Genomic DNA, 16,943 nt, shown 5'->3' with positions numbered 1-16,943 from the left:
CTGAACTAAATTAAAGTCAGACTTAATACAAACATTTCTTTGTACTAATAGCTCATCATTCAGTAGATAAAAAAGACATGCGCCAGCAAATACTTAGACCAGGCTTTTATTTTGAAATGTATTCCAGACCTGTAATTCAGCACATTCAAGGGTATAACCTTCACCACTTCACTAGCATTTTTACTCCTCTCCTTCCTCCCCATCTCCATCAACGGAGTCGACTCCAACCTCCTCATAATCCTTCTCCAGAGCAGCCATGTCTTCTCTGGCCTCAGAGAACTCGCCTTCCTCCATGCCCTCACCCACGTACCAGTGAACAAAGGCGCGTTTGGCATACATCAGGTCAAACTTATGGTCCAGTCGAGCCCAGGCCTCTGCAACAGCGGTGGTGTTGCTCAGCATGCACACGGCCCTCTGGACCTTGGCCAGGTCTCCACCAGGAACTACAGTGGGTGGCTGGTAGTTAATGCCCACCTTGAAACCGGTGGGGCACCAGTCCACAAACTGGATTGAGCGCTTGGTTTTGATGGTGGCGATGGCAGCGTTGACATCTTTGGGAACCACATCACCACGGTACAAAAGGCAGCACGCCATGTATTTGCCGTGACGAGGGTCGCACTTCACCATTTGATTGGCTGGCTCAAAGCAGGCGTTGGTGATTTCCGCCACCGACAGCTGCTCGTGATACGCCTTCTCGGCCGAAATGACAGGAGCGTACGTAGCCAGAGGAAAGTGGATGCGAGGATATGGCACCAAGTTGGTCTGAAATTCTGTCAGATCAACATTGAGGGCGCCATCGAAACGAAGGGAAGCAGTGATGGAGGAGACGATCTGACTGATCAGCCGGTTCAGGTTGGTGTAAGTTGGACGCTCGATGTCGAGATTCCTTCTGCAAATATCATAAATGGCCTCATTATCCACCATGAAGGCACAGTCGGAGTGCTCAAGGGTGGTGTGGGTGGTCAAGATCGAGTTGTAGGGCTCCACCACAGCGGTGGACACCTGGGGAGCCGGATAGATGGAGAACTCCAGCTTTGACTTCTTGCCATAATCTACAGACAGACGCTCCATCAGGAGGGAGGTGAATCCAGAGCCAGTTCCACCGCCGAAGCTGTGGAACACCAAGAAGCCCTGGAGACCTGTGCACTGGTCGGCCTGAACACACAAAGAGGACACTTTTATTTTGGACTGCGATGGCACTGAGTTGTTCAGAGGTCTCTTCCAAAGCCCAGGAATTACAAATGATAATAATAATGATGATAATGTTGATTGATGCTCCAGTCTATTTGATGTTTATCAGGATACAGTGGTGAATTACAAGATTAATTTGTACCACACTGCTCACTCAAAACATCTCACATCACACCTTCCCAACAGAAATGAATGGAAAATCCTTTAAACCATTCTAGCGCCACACATTTTTTTTTTATTAAAAAACTCTATACTACCATGCCTAACAAATACAAAATAACATAAATAGACTGCAAATAATAAAATAGCAGGCGGCCCGGTAGTCCAGTGGTTAGCACGTCGGCTTCACAGTGCAGAGGTACCGGGTTCGATTCCAGCTCCGGCCTCCCTGTGTGGAGTTTGCATGTTCTCCCCGGGCCTGAGTGGGTTTTCTCCGGGTGCTCCGGTTTCCTCCCACATTCCAAAAACATGCATGGCAGGCTGATTGGACGCTCTAAATTGTCCCTAGGTGTGAGTGTGAGCAGCATGGTTGTTCGTTTCTGTGTGCCCTGCGATTGGCTGGCAACCGATTCAGGGTGTCCCCCACCTACTGCCCGAAGACAGCTGGGATAGGCTCCAGCACCCCCCGCGACCCTAGTGAGGATCAAGCGGCTCGGAAGATGAATGAATGAATAATAAAATAGCTTGTGCATCATTTCTTGCTTTCATGCCGGGCCACCAGGGGCAGCATAATATAAACATTTATAATAATCCAACAAGTTTCACAACGAAATGACCCAGTAATATTGAACATTTGCTGTAGAGGCAGAAAATATATATTTTTTTCTGTCTGTGTGTTGCTACACACTAGACATCGAAGAATTTAATTTGCATGGTTTAGGTATTCTGCATCGTTAGCATTAATCTAGCAGACTCTCAGAAATGATGTGGTTTCGGTTGAATACACAATCGTTTTAATTTTGTGTAAACTCTAACTGGGTACGGCAATAAACATCTTGAAGCAAGCACTTAGCATATTTTTAGAATAACTGTTCACTATCTGCTGCTTGTTAAAATGTTCGCTGCCACCTTTTAGCGCTCGTAACTGAAATTTTGCACAAAAAAAATTCTGATGTTAGAGCCACAAGTATAAAAGTACACACCAGTTTGCGGATCCTATCGAGGACCAAGTCAATTATCTCCTTGCCAATGGTGTAGTGTCCACGGGCATAGTTGTTCGCAGCGTCCTCTTTGCCAGTGATCAGCTGCTCAGGGTGGAACAACTGGCGGTAGGTCCCGGTGCGCACCTCATCTAAGGAGATATTTAAAACAATTGAAACTAACACATGGCAGGTCACAGCCAGTTCTTCTGTTTATGAAGCATACCGATGACCGTGGGCTCCAGGTCCACAAAAACAGCCCTGGGGACATGTTTCCCAGCTCCAGTCTCGCTGAAAAAGGTGTTGAAGGAATCATCTCCACCCCCAATTGTCTTGTCACTGGGCATCTGTCCATCAGGCTGGATCCCATGTTCCAGGCAGTACAGTTCCCAACATGCATTGCCAATCTGGACTCCAGCCTGACCAACGTGGATGGAGATACACTCACGCTGTGGAGCGGAGAAAGAGCATACATTTGAACAGAAACAATCAATGTGATAAATTAGGATGTGCGCCTGGTTCTTTTCTTTTCAGCATCTCTTTACGTTGTGACGGCGCAAATTATTTGGGTCATTTCATGCCGCACTGACTGACAGTCGACAGCAAATTGGGATTAGTGCAGACACGAGGGATTAATCTCGGTCAAATAGACATGGTGCAGCCAGATCTGGCTGCCGCAAGGCCACATTCTCAATAGTACTGCGCGAACCGAAATTCTGCTTTCCTCTCCAAAATAAGAGATGCTTAAAAGCGGAAAACGTCGAAGCCTTATTGGCGGGGGGGCGCCATGATGAAATAAACAATTTCCCGCCTGAGGAGAAGAAAATGCTGACAATTGCATCACTCGCATACGACTCAATTAACGCCCCAATTCGTTCTCCTCCGTTTTCATTCGTGTAATTTTAAACAATATACAAAAAGGTGATTCTTACCATGATGTGTCGTAGTCGACGTCGAGATAATCAAAACGGATCCGATTCGTGTGAAAGTGCCCGCGCTTCTGCTATCTCCAACAAGTGGATAGTATTGATGACGTCACAAAATCTCCGCCCCGGCGGCTGCTGCAGTCGTTTTTTTAAAAACTCAACTTTATTGAGGACGATGTCAAACAAACGAACAAGCGTTCGCGTACTTACTTTTGAATACTGTACGGACACAATTATTTTTTGAAAAAGGAATCAAACTGACCCTTGCTGATAATTTGGATATCAAATGCAGTTAACATACACAACTGTGTATAGTCAAATTGATCGCATAATGGTTTATTTGGATAAGCAGAGGAGGCGTTAACACTTAAAGTCATGTCGAGAGGTAACACGAATAAGACGCGTGCCAAGTATGCAATGAGGCCACCTTTTATACAAAGTTTCGGGAAGGCTCAGAGGTTACAAGTTTCAGAGCTTCTAAAGTTTGAGTAACAGTGACACGTATAACCATGTTCACAGCTCTGAGGGGTTATCCTCGTCTGCTTTCAACTACTACACGTTGCTTCTCACTACCACCTTGGCTGCAACGGGGTTTTTTGTGCGTCAGAGGGTCGAACCCCCAACAGAAAATGCTACGCCAAACACTTCAACGTGCCTCCCAGCGCCGAATTTGTTGCGAGGGTTACCGGGATCCCCACAATGGCAAAGCTGCCTTAGCAGGACACTGCGGACGGTCTCGATGCAGCCTTCATTGGGGTCCCGATTGATACTGGAACTGCTTCCCGACCTATGTTTTCGGTCGTTGGGTCTGCCCAACATCTGCCCCCAATTTACAGTAGTTTGTTACCAATATCATTTTAATGTTTCTATAATAATCTGCTCCATTTAGAAGCAGTTCAATTCTTATATTTTGAATTGAATACAACTTTATTGTCAAATTTTAATACTAAACATTCTGCATTGATATTTGTGAATTTCCCAATGTTTTTTTTCTTCATAAAAGTAAAAATTATATATCGTCTTAAAGGCCGTTATGATTGATTGCACTGTCGAATTATAATATCTTTACTTAGTTTTAGTGGTGGAATGGTATGCTTGATTAATTTCTCCCACTTAAGCCTTCAGCTCATGCAAATTCAAATTTTGAAAGTGTCTTCATTAAAGAGCTTAATGATGCTGGGTGGTCATATACAGGTATGTATGTGGCATAATACATTTTTAAACTGTACATTACTTTGTCAAAGCACTCAAGTCAACAATGTAATTACTATTGTAACTGAAATTGGAGTTCATGACATTACTGTTCACAATTTCAGGTTTGGCCCAAGGCAAATCGGAATGGAATCGGCCTTGCTCAGGTCCTACAACAGCGGTACCATGCTGCTCCTTATGAATCTCTTGTGGTGGCTGACATTGGGGACGTCAATGTGAACGTGTATGACCTGAAAGACACATGCAGACGTATCAGGGAGACCTAAGAAAGGTGCTGGCCTCTGGCTGCATCCCCTTGACAATGGGTGAGTGTGCTTACGGGACAATGACATTTTTTTTACTAGATGCATCTACTGTGTCAATATAGTTTTGTAAATGTAGCGTGATCGTTGCAAATATGCTCTACCTTTCAATAGTTTTAGCAAAAATCACATGTGAGTTATGATTCACGGAATGCCGACAACTTGAAGGGATGGGGAGCAAAAGAGAACCGGTTCCCAGAATTTCACTTGCCATACTTATACTTACAGGATTTAAATTACTTTGCAATGTTATTTACTTACCTTGGTGCAAATTCGACCTTTTTTTCGAGCCTGTTGCGTGACGAGTGACAGACTGGCAGGCTCGGAGGTTGACGGCATTCCCTGCGTCTACCTAGAGCTTCTTTCGCAGAGGCAGGGAAGAAAAAAAGAATTGATAAGAGAATCGATAATGGAATCTGAAACGTAAAATTCTTATCGATGCATTTAACTCAAGATACCCCAACCTGCCTGGGTAGAATTTATTTATTTTTACATAAAACAATATTCATTCATTCATTCATCTTCCGAGCCGCTTGATCCTCAGTAGGGTCGCGGGGGGTGCTGGAGCCTATCCCAGCTGTCTCCGGGCAGTAGGCGGGGGACACCCTGAATCAGTTGCCAGCCAATCGCAGGGCACACAGAAACGAACAACCATCCATGCTCACACTCACACCTAGGGACAATTTAGAGTGTTCAATCAGCCTGCCACGCATGTTTTTGGAATGTGGGAGGAAACCGGAGCACCCGGAGAAAACCCACGCCGGCCCGGGGAGAACATGCAAACTCCACACAGGGAGGCCGGAGCTGGAATCGAACCCGGTACCTCTGCACTGTGAAGCCGACGTGCTAACCACTGGACTACCGGGCCGCCCACATAAAACAATAGTTCCTTATATTTTGGAGAAGATGGCTTGAAATTTTTGACAAATACAGTAGCACATTCAAAAGGATCACATACTAATTGGACCTTTGAACTTGAAAATGACTAGGGTTCCTACTGTATAGCAGTGGACTAAACATTTGTTGTTTTTTTCTATGTCCAGGTGGAGATCACACAATTTCTTATCCGATCCTACAAGCCGTTGCTGAGAAGTAAGTGTAACGTAGCAATGAAGCCGCACTTATCCACGTTGTTAACTTCCACAAAGAAAATATTTTCAACCCAAACGGTGGATGAATCAAATGAAAGCAATTTTTATTGTGCAGTACAATGAAACTTCTGATGTTGGACAATTCTAAGGTCAAACAATTTGAAATTGGGGAGTCACTCAAAGCACAAACCCTCTGTCACACATGATCTCAAAATCTGTCGTAATCCATCTGTTTTGCTTTTTCTTTGGGTTTTCGTGCCACATGTTCTGAAACCCTCAATAAGGGGTATTCACAGAAAAACGTGAGACTAAAAAGAATACCCCGGATATAAGGAGACTCATTCTTTTTAAGTTAAACCGCCATCATATTGTACAATGTTATCACTTAGAATTTAGAATTTAACAGTTTTCCTTTTCATGTTAAAATGTACTTGCCATATTGTTACACCTCGGCACAAGAACTAAAATGTGCTTGTGTTTTGTTAATATGAATAAAGTTCTGTGATGGCACCAAAAAAGGAAAATAGTTCCCATTCCGAGTGTGACACCGAGTGTTCGGGCAGGAGTCCTTTTATAGGCCTGATTACCTACGACCAACAGGTGTGCAGCTGCCAGGGGAGCCCTACAGTGCCACCTGTTGGTCCCTAAACCAAATCGTGACACTTAAGATAAGATAAGATAAGATAAGATAAGATAAGATATCCTTTATTCGTCCCACACTGGGGAAATTTACAGCCTCCAGCAGCAAGAATGTATGTAGAAAGAAAGAAGAAAGAGAAAAAAACAACAAACATCTTTCAATTAAATGCAATATGAACACAAAATGGATAAATCGCAGTACTATTTACAATTTTCCTTCACATCAGTTAATTATTATTATGATTGTTATTTTTTATTCATCAGCCTGACAGCAGTCGGTAGGAACGAGCGTCGGTATCTCTCCTTCTTGCAGCGCGGGTGTAACAGTCTCTGGCTGAAGGAGCTACCAAGTGCTGTCAGGGCGGGCTGGAGGGGGTGGGAGGTACTGGCCATCATAGCTTTTAGCTTAGTTAGCATCCTTCTGTTGCCCACCTCCTCCAGAGTGTCAAGGGAGCAACCCAGGACAGAACTGGCCTTCCTGACCAGTCGCTCCAGTCTCTTTCTGTCCCGGGCCGAGATGCTGCCTGACCAGCAGACAATGCCATAATGGATGGCCGAGGCCACCACCGAGTTATAGAACGTCTTAAGGAGTGACCCCTGAACCCCAAAAGACCTCAGTTTCCTGAGTAGGAAGAGTCGGCTCTGTCCTTTCCTAATCAGGGTGTCCGTGTTTGTAGACCAGTCCAGTTTGTCGTTCAGAAGAACACCAAGGTACTTGTAGGAGGTCACCCTCTCTATGTCCATACCCTGGATGTTCATCGGTGCTGGTGAGGACTTTTTCCTGCAGAAATCCACAACCAACTCCTTAGTTTTCCTAGGGTTGATCTGGAGGAGATTCTGCTGGCACCAGTCCACAAAGTCCTTTGTCAGTCCCCTGTACTCCCGATCGTCCCCTTCTGTAATGAGGCCAACAATCGCAGAGTCTTCAGAGAACTTCTGAGGGTGGCAGTTTGGAGTGACGTGTCTGAAGTCCGAGGTGTAGAGGATGAACAGGAATGGAGCCAGAACAGTCCCCTGCGGTGCTCCAGTGCTGCGGAGAAGCCGGTCCGACTCACAGCTCTGCAATCTCACGTACTGCGGCCGATTTGTGAGGTAGTCTATGATCCATGCTGTGAGATGGTGGTCCACTCCGGCGTTCTGCAGTTTGCCTCCCAGCAAATTGGGCTGGATGGTGTTGAAGGCACTGGAGAAATCAAAGAACATGATTCTCACAGTGCTCCCAGCCTTCTCCAAGTGTGACAGCACTGAGTGGAGGAGGTAGATAATGGCGTCTTCCACGCCGATGCCAGGCTGATAGGCAAACTGCATTAATGACGTTCACAAAAAGTGCAGGCTAAAAGGCATGCCTTTTAAGTTCAATGAAAATGTCAGTAAATGCATAGCTCATTTTCTATTCATTCATTCATTCATCTTCCGTACCGCTTGATCCTCACTAGGGTCGCGGGGGGTGCTGGAGCCCATCCCAGCCGTCTCCGGGCAGTAGGCGGGGGACACCCTGAATCGGTTGCCAGCCAATCGCAGGGCACACAGAAACAAACAACCATTCGCACTCACAAGTAGGGACAATTTAGAGTGTTCAATCAGCCTGCCACGCATGTTTTCGGAATGTGGGAGGAAACCGGAGCACCCGGAGAAAACCCACGCAGGCCCGGGGAGAACATGCAAACTCCACACAGGGAGGCCGGAGCTGGAATCGAACCCGGTACCTCTGCACTGTGAAGCCGACGTGCTAACCACTGGACTACCTACATAATTGAAATTTTAATATTTCATCTGTCATTATCTTTAGTTCCAAAAACAAAACAGTGCAACAGTGCAGCTTTTGATAATCAGCTCACCAATGTGAGGTGCCAGCATTTTTATCTGTCTTTTTTTTTTTTTTTTTTTAAGGCTGATGGCAATATACACAAAGTGTTGAATCGGCCTTGAAAATTCAACCCGGCCCGTAATCGGTCTATCACCCACCCAAACACTTAAACAGATCCCCAAAGCACATCATTTGGCTCCTTGGCATAGAGGAGCAGCGGCTCTACACTGAGCCCCACCCATATGACCAAGTTTACCACCCTATCTCTATGGGAGAGTGCACAGTGTATATCCATGTTCCTGTTCATACCTTTACTGTCACTCAAGAACAGATCTCAAGTTCCTCGAACTGCACTTTCGGCTGCATCTGATTGTATGGCATCAGATTTTGAAGTGCTGATATTTATTGCAACTTTATAGTCTGTTGCAAATTGCTTCAGTGAGTTGAATATTACAGTTTGACGAAGCAAACAACCCACATCTGCAAAAAGTAGCTGTGATACAGAAGCCCTCGACCCGAAATGCCTCAGCATCTTGGCTGCAGCTATAAATGTTATCTGAACAGTATCGATAACAAAGGGCAGCCTCACCAGGAAAAAATGAGTTAACCTTAGCAATGTGGACCGAACTTGGAGTGAACAGCTGGTGTCGGGTTCTGGTACACCGTACTCTTGTAGTAGCCCCACGTGACTCCCTGAGGGATGTGCTCAAACAACTTGTTAGTTTATAATGCATATACAGAATGGTTGAGCAAATCTCCAGGCATCCTGCAGGGCCTTTTGATGGTATGGAGCTTGTTCCCAGTTTGACAGCGAGTTCATTCTACAAATTTGATCTTTGTAGAATGCGGCCCACAAATTTGGACACGGTTACGGGAAAGCCGACGTTGCTCCGCTTTTCCTCCTCACTTCAACACTATCTCATCTACCAGCTGTGCACATGGCCGCCATCTTGTGGCAGTAGAGAAGACAGTAAGAGACAGTTGCTGGGCCTGTCCAAATTCACGGTTTATGCTGTCGACAGGCTACATGAAGGGAGTGCCTACGAAGGACCCAGCCTGTTATGGATACTTCGGAGGACACAGCTTCCAAATTTGGACACAGTTTATGAATACTGTAAATCAGGGGTGCCCAAACTTTTTGGATTGAAGATCTACTTTTCGATCAACTAACCTCACGGCATCTACCCTTACCGGCGCGCGCACGCACACACACACACACAAATTTAAGATTTACCTGCTTTATTTTTTAAATATTTTTTTTTGTGAAAATGAGACTGATAAGATGATTAGTGTGCAGTGTATATTAACACAAAACATATATTACTAACATGTACAAAGACACACAAATGGTTGTTTGTTTTTTTCTTCGAGAAATACCAAGGGCTCAGAGAGGAGCTGGAGAGAGCCTGGAAGGTAAAGGTGACATTCGTGCCTGTGGTGGTCGGAGCACTCGGGGCAGTGACCCCCAAACTAGATGAGTGGTTGCAACAGATCCCGGGAACAACATCGGACATCTCAGTCCAGAAATGTGCAGTGCTGCGAACAGCAAGGATACTGCGCAGAACCCTCAAGCTTCCTGTCCTCTGGTAGAGGACCCGAGCTGAATGAGGGACGGACACCACCCGAGGGGTGAGATGAGGATGCTGTTAGTTTCTTTAGCCAGTAGGTGTGGACCATGTCCGGGCCTGGTGCTGTCCAGTTCTTCATATCTGAGACGCTTTCCTGTATGTCTGCCACTGTTATGGTAACCGGGTTCTGTTCAGGGAGGTTGCTGTGCTCCTCTCTCAGGGTCACCAGCCATTGTGCACTGCTGTTATGTGCAACCTCCTCCCATATGCCTTTCCAGTACCTTTCAGTTTCCAGTCTTGGTGGGTCAGCTCTGTTGTTAGGACCCTGCCACTGAGCGTACACTTTCGCAGGTTGTGTTGCGAACAACCTGTTTATTCGTCTGGCCTCATTCTCTTTCGTGTACCGCTTTAGGTGGCTGGACAGGGCTTGGAGCCTTTGTTTGGCAGTTTCGAGTGCTTCAGGTATGGTCATCTGGATGTACCTCTCGGGTATCGGCCTTTTCATCACACCTCTCTGGGCCTCCGTTAATTGACTCACATCTTTCCGGGCCGCCTTGATCTTAGCCTCCAACCGTCTTTTCCATGGTGGGTAACGCATCTCATGGCTTCCATGGTTGCTCTTATAGCCCAGAGTCTCCAGGATCACTGATGCTGAAGCGTATATCAGCTCATTGGTTTCTGTGATCGTTACGGTAGGGATCGCGCTCAGTGCTGCATTCACACTTTCTTTGAGTATATATATATATTATTTGAGTATATATATATATATATAATATATATATAATTATATATATATTATATTATATATATATATATATTTATATATATATATATATATTTATATATATATATATATTATATTTACTCAATTTGATTATCTAGTTATATATATATCTATGAAAGCGGCTGGATAGCTCAGTTGGTAAGGAAGGCATCAGTTTGGCATACGGGAGACGGTGGTTCGAATCCTGCTTGGGGCAAAAAATGAGCACATAACACCATCCAGAATGGGTCCTTGGGCAAGATCCTTCACGCTAATGCCTACCTCATACAATTATGAGAGACAATAAAACGAATGACATTATATATATATAACTAGATAATCAAATTGAGTAAATATTATATATATATATATATTACATTTTTTTTTAAGCTAATTTGGCTTTTTACTTAAAATGGATATGTACCTTGCTTTCGTCATGAGTACTTTTTTTTCATTCATCTTCCGTAACGCTTGATCCTCACTAGGGTCGCGGGGGGTGCTGGAGCCCATCCCAGCCGTCTCCGGGCAGTAGACGGGGGACACCCTGAATCGGTTGCCAGCCAATCGCAGGGCACACATAGACGAACAACCATCCACGCTCACACTCACACCTAGGGACAATTTAGAGTGTTCAATCAGCCTGCCATGCATATTTTTGGAATGTGGGAGGAAACCGGAGAACCCGGAGAAAACCCACGCAGGCCCAGGGAGAACATGCAAACTCCACACAGGGAGGCCGGAGCTGGAATCGAGCCTGGTACCTCTGCACTGTGAAGCCGACGTGCTAACCGCTGGACTACCGGGCCACCCTGTCATGAGTACTTCTTGGTGTGTATTTCTGAAACAACTTTGCAATTCATTTATTCTCTTTGAAAGCATTTGCAGAACGAGATAATCAAATTGAGTAAAGGGGTGTAATGAGACCTATTCTGTGTGTGTTTTAATATCTTCACTGTCTTATGCTTAAGAATGAAATATGACGATTCAAAATTTTGCAAAGCATGAAAATCCCTAAAATGGCAGAAATAAAGAGGGGAAAACTCCTGCAAGTCATTTTGTTTGTCCTTGTGCAGTCAGTACATTTGAAAGTATCCAAAAGGCATTGACCACCACAGTGGAAAGAGTACCGGTATGTGGAATTTATTCACTTATCACAGCTGCTTCCTGCAGCTGCCAAGTGCACTGTCCAGCATTGTGTTATCTTCACCACCAAACCATAGTAGCTGTAATAACTTGTCTTTTCAATGTTTAGGGTCACAGCTGAGAGATTATGTGAAAGAGTCAATCATACAGAGACATAAGCATTCACGTCAAAGGTTAATCTAGGCTTCGATTGACCCTTGACTTGAGATGCAAGAGTGAGTATTTGTGTGTAGAAACTGGTGTGCCTCACATAAACCCACATAAACACCACAAAAAGGCCCAATTCAAGCTAAGGACCTGTGTGATGCCTGGATTCAGTCCGAAAGAAAAGCAGCACTGAATCACAGTGCCTATTAAGTTTTGCAGGTTATGCAAGTTTTGGTTGCTTCCATGATTAACTGGCAACCACTGCAGCATGTACCTCATCTCTGGCACAAACTCATCTTGGATATGCTGCAGCTCACATGACCTCAATGAGCACAAGCAGTGCAGAAAATGGAAGGAAAGCATACTTCTTACTTCCTACTCAGGAAACTGAGGTCTTTTGGGGTTCAGGGGTCACTCCTTAAGACGTTCTATAACTCGGTGGTGGCCTCGGCCATCTATTATGGCATTGTCTGCTGGTCAGGCAGCATCTCGGCCCGGGACAGAAAGAGACTGGAGCGACTGGTCAGGAAGGCCAGTTCTGTCCTGGGTTGCTCCCTTGACACTCTGGAGGAGGTGGGCAACAGAAGGATGCTAACTAAGCTAAAAGCTATGATGGCCAGTCCCTCCCACACCCTCCAGCCCGCCCTGACAGCACTTGGTAGCTCCTTCAGCCAGAGACTGTTACACCCGCGCTGCAAGGAGGAGAGATACCGACGCTCGTTCCTACCGACTGCTGTCAGGCTGATGAATAAAAAATAACAATCATAATAATAATTAAATGATGTGAAGGAAAATTGTAAATAGTACTGCGATTTATCCATTTTGTGTTCATATTGCATTTAATTGAAAGATGTTTGTTGTTTTTTTCTCTTTCTTCTTTCTTCTTTCTACATACATTCTTGCTGCTGGAGGCTGTAAATTTCCCCAGTGTGGGACGAATAAAGGATATCTTATCTTATCTTATCTTATCTTATCTTATCTTATCTTATCTTATCTTATGTGTCACGATTTGGTTTAGGGACCAACAGGTGGCACTGTAGGGCTCCCCTGGCAGCTGCACACCTGTTGGTCGTAGGTAATCAGGCCTATAAAAGGACTCCTGCCCGAACACTCAGTGTCGGGTCATTGTTGCTTTTGCTACTGTCATGGCTGTTTGAGTCATGTTTTGGTTATGTTTTATCTTCAGTCATGATTTTTGCTTGCTACTTTGGACTTTGCTTAGGATTTAGTTTTCTGTGTTTTATCAATACACATCTTCAAATACACCCTGCTCCTCTCTCCTGCCTGCTTTTTGGGGTCCACCACCACCATGCAACGTGACATTAAGTAATTTAAGAAGACATACTATTCATGCATAAACTTTCACTAATGCCCTGATCTGTTCAGAACGTGTCTTGAAGGTGTCATGCAACCTTAATGTGGCAACAGGTTGTGAAATAACTCATGCGAGCGACCCCTGATGAGACAAGCCATACATCCACCCGCACAAAGTCTTGACATCCAAGCAAGGATGGTTACAACAAAATGATCCGTTTGTATTGAAACTGTTGAATAGCAAATGGCTAACAATACAGTTCTCAGCATGACACCGTGTAGTTTGACACTACAAATTACATTACATTCATGCCCGACTGTCAATATCACCCATCAATTTTTGTATTGGATCTCTATGTTGTCCAAGTGTACCTAACACTGGCCACTGAGCTTGTATCCAGGATTAAGTCACTGTTGGCAATACAGGACTGAAGAGAAGTTCCCCAAACAGTCTGTTTAAGGGTGTATTGGCTTTATTTAGGACCACAATGGGTTTGGTTTGCAAAAAAGTTTCTTCCATTCAGCCTAAGTAACACAACTTTTGCATACTGTAATTGCTAATGTGCTGGAGCTGCTGAGTCAAAAACTCCAGCTTCATATTTAAAATGTGACACCTTGCCAAGTCAAGTTAAATTTATTTTTATAGCCCTTAGTCACAAAAGGTCTCCGAGGGCTTCACATACCCACAGTTGATAAATATTAATGACGCCCCCTGATCTTAAACCCCAGGACGGCAAGGAAAAACTGGAAAAAAATCTGGTGCTGTGATCTGTTGTTGATAGGTATGTTCGAGGCTAGTTTTGATGAGCACATAAGTGGCGCTCATTTCTATTTCTATCCAGGCCTTGGCCTTTAATTGGCAGCAGCTGTTGTGACAAATCTGGTAGTACAGTTGCTGTTCAGGCGGACTCTTCCAGACACAAAGGCTGGATTCATTCAGGCCTCCCTCTCCACAAGTTTGCCATGGCCCATGTGTTTGTACACTCCGGTGGCACCGTTAATGTGAGTAATTAAATATAATTTCGTGAAAGAGGCAATGAACACTTCCCACAGTTTGAACTCGTTCCAATTTTGGAGCGTGTGTATTTTTTCCTCCACTAGAGGTCGCTTGATGCTCGAGCATACATTTAATGAGAAATGTTGGAGCAAAACATTCGAACTGAAGCTCCAGGTCGAGTGCGATCTGTTTGTATGTAATAATTTGCTGATCTCGTTTCAGTCAACCCAGTGTGAATTATTCCCAGCACATGGGGTCCGGAATTACGTTTCACCATGCGGGATTAATATATTCCCGCACTGGTCTATATGATCGAAAAAATTACAATATGAAAACCAGAGAATAATCCATGAACGCTTCGTGACCGAGCACTGACGCGAGAACGAAAAACGGCGAGGAAGTCAAGGCCCCACCACCTCCTTATTTTTTGATTTGATAATTCCAGATATCATTCGGCTCACAAAAGTAGCTAATCGCAGGGCACACATGGATGAACATCCATCACTTTCACAATCACCAAGGGATAATTTTGAGTGTTCACTTAACTCTCCTGTTGTCCTCGGGTCAAAATGCCCCGCCACTGTGTTAAAAATGCCCCCGAAAATCCCCTATACGATATTTTACTTGAAATTATCAAATGACCCACGAGGCAAATAGAGTTTAAATCAATCAAGGTCACAAAGTTATTTACACACCACAGAATGTTTCAATGTTTTAGTTGTGTCTCGGATCAATTAGTAGAACACATAAACAAGACAAGATAGGTGCCGTTCTCGCAGATGTGGATTTCAAGGGGTTATAAAGGTGCTCCAGATGACAGGACCCCGAATTCTCTCTGTGCTGACGCCATGAGTGTGTGTTATGACATTGAAGAGGCTCTAGAGCGGATTTTTTTCCCCTGCTGTCCAGCAAGACAACTGATTCAGAAGAGGAAGCGGAGGATTTATCAGAAGTAGATGGGGAGGAATATAACCCAGAGCATGATGAATCATCTTCAGAACAAGAAGAAATCCCTGAAGCTGAAAGAGAGACTTTCCTTTCAAAAATGGCAAAATAACATGGCCCTCAGCAGCATACAACCAGCAAGGCAGGCATGCAGAACAAAACGTACAGGAGCTCCTGAGAAACCTGATGATCCACCTTCCACAGCCACTTCCCCAGCGAGGGCAAGTAAGAGGAAAAAAATGCCAGTTCTGCCCTCAAAAGAAGGACTGTGAAACACATACTGTGTACTATAGGCGAAAGAAATAAATCTGCAAAGGCTGTGCACTTGCATACTGCGCTACATGTGCTAATTAGTTGAATGGGTTATCTTATTTTTCACATTTTGTCTTGTATTGTCCTAACGAGTTCACTGGAGGAAAAAAGAAAGAAACTTTAGTCATTGGAATGAATACATAACTCATTTTCGCACGTTTTTCCTTTTCTGAAGCTATAGAAATACAAGTGAAGAGGGATAACTATATCACACATAATGTGGTGAAGGACAAGTTGTTTCTTCAATCAATATGAAATTTGGTGTTTAAAATTCAAATAGGCTGCCTATTTGGGGTGTTTAGTGAAGATGGCTCATTTTGACCCGGAGGACACAGGGTGTGTACAGAAAATTAGGACAACAGGAGGGTTAACCTGCCATGTATGTTTTTGGAATGTAGGAGGACACCGTCTTACCTGGAGAAAAAGCACGCTGGGACAGGAAGAACATGCAAACTCCACACAGGAAGGCCAAAGCCCGCAATCGGGCCCATGACCTCTCCACTGTGAGGTGGACGAGCTAACCAGTCGGCCACCATGCCGGCTGTTCTGGATAAGTGTACATTTTATTTAACCCTGACTGTGGATGGATGATAAAGAATGTTGTGTGACCATGACCAAGCCACTGAAAAGTTTCTGGCTGTCCCTGGCCAGTACATTCGCAACCTTAGACCGGACTAGCTGTGTCGACCAGGGGTTCTCAAACATTTTTCAATGGCATGTCCCCCGTGAAATATGTTAAGTCAAGTATGCCCTCAACAGCGCAAAACATTTTAGGGTGAAAAACAAACACTGAGTGCTGCACTTTCATTGTTTGATTTATTAAACTTTGCAACTGTATTTGTAGTGTTATCTCGAGAACTATTTGGAAATAAAGAATAGTGCCCTCTAGGGAATAATTTTATCGATACATTCTCAAAAATAAACCATTAACTTAATTTTAATTGAAAAAAAAAGAAACTCACAATTTCATAATGAAAGTGGAGATTGACAAGATTACCAGCACACAACATTGTATCGTTGCACTGAACGGAGTGTTTTTGCATCTAGGAAGAATATTTTGTTGTAATTTTTTTTGCAATGATGCTACTTTTTACTAGATTTTAAAATCTCACGTACCTTAAAGTGCCATCTCGTACCCACTTTGAGCATCACTGGTATAGACAATGGATGAATGGAAAAACATAACACATCCACACTTTTTAAAAATAGTTGCATTTACAAATGTGACCATTACTTTTGATTCATAAAGTACATTTTATGTAGTTACTTTTAAGACCTTTACTCACGTAATATTCCACACTGCAATTCTACCAGTTATTCATTCATCTTCCGAACCGCTTGATCCTCACTAGGGTCGCGGGGGGGTGCTGGAGCCTATCCCAGCGGGCAGTAGGCGGGGGACACCCTGAATCGGTTGCCAGACAATCACAGGGCACACAGAGACGAA

At 44.3% G+C, this 16,943-nt stretch overlaps 2 protein-coding genes and 1 long non-coding RNA gene across 8 annotated transcripts in view; 1 reads left to right on the top strand and 2 right to left on the bottom strand.

Annotated features, from left to right (window-relative positions):
• Window positions 1-16,943, bottom strand: part of mul1b (mitochondrial E3 ubiquitin protein ligase 1b) — a 141,438-nt gene that overhangs the window by 42,745 nt on the left and 81,750 nt on the right. The window contains exon 1 of one of the 5 annotated variants that reach the window (XM_052058530.1): window positions 12,807-12,840. The exons of 3 other annotated variants lie outside the window; for them this stretch is intronic. In XM_052058530.1, coding sequence (XP_051914490.1) covers window positions 12,807-12,825 — 19 coding nt within the window. In that variant the 5' untranslated portion in view covers window positions 12,826-12,840. Of the gene's footprint in view, window positions 1-12,799; window positions 12,841-16,943 lie in introns of those variants that run through there. One more of the 5 variants, XM_052058534.1, reaches the window with a different exon arrangement.
• LOC127596252 (tubulin alpha-1B chain-like) lies at window positions 91-3,569 on the bottom strand. The gene is made up of 4 exons (XM_052058527.1): window positions 3,263-3,569; window positions 2,557-2,779; window positions 2,334-2,482; window positions 91-1,155 (listed from the first exon to the last, which is right to left on the bottom strand). The coding sequence occupies exons 1-4, from the start codon at window positions 3,263-3,265 to the stop codon at window positions 181-183; spliced, it is 1,350 nt and encodes a 449-aa protein (XP_051914487.1). The 5' UTR covers window positions 3,266-3,569; the 3' UTR covers window positions 91-180.
• On the top strand, window positions 4,550-15,966 carry LOC127596268 (uncharacterized). Of its 2 annotated transcripts, XR_007961425.1 has the most exons (3): window positions 4,550-4,773; window positions 5,814-5,862; window positions 15,895-15,966. It is a non-coding gene; the product is annotated as an uncharacterized LOC127596268 (long non-coding RNA). The 2 variants fall into 2 exon arrangements; XR_007961424.1 differs by lacking the exon at window positions 15,895-15,966 and having other exon boundaries at window positions 5,814-6,398.

This window comes from Hippocampus zosterae, chromosome 2 (genome assembly GCF_025434085.1).
Source record: "Hippocampus zosterae strain Florida chromosome 2, ASM2543408v3, whole genome shotgun sequence".
Classification (NCBI taxonomy): Eukaryota; Metazoa; Chordata; class Actinopteri; order Syngnathiformes; family Syngnathidae; genus Hippocampus; species Hippocampus zosterae.
This window is presented reverse-complemented; position numbering and strand designations above follow the sequence as displayed.

What these genes read in the sequence shown, in the direction of transcription:
- LOC127596252 (XM_052058527.1), bottom strand. An exon ending in CCTGGAGCCCACGGTCATCG is followed by an intron (nt 2,483 to 2,556) that starts GTATGCTTCATA and finishes ATATCTCCTTAG; the next exon opens with ATGAGGTGCGCACCGGGACC. An exon ending in TCGATAGGATCCGCAAACTG is followed by an intron (nt 1,156 to 2,333) that starts GTGTGTACTTTT and finishes TTGTGTGTTCAG; the next exon opens with GCCGACCAGTGCACAGGTCT.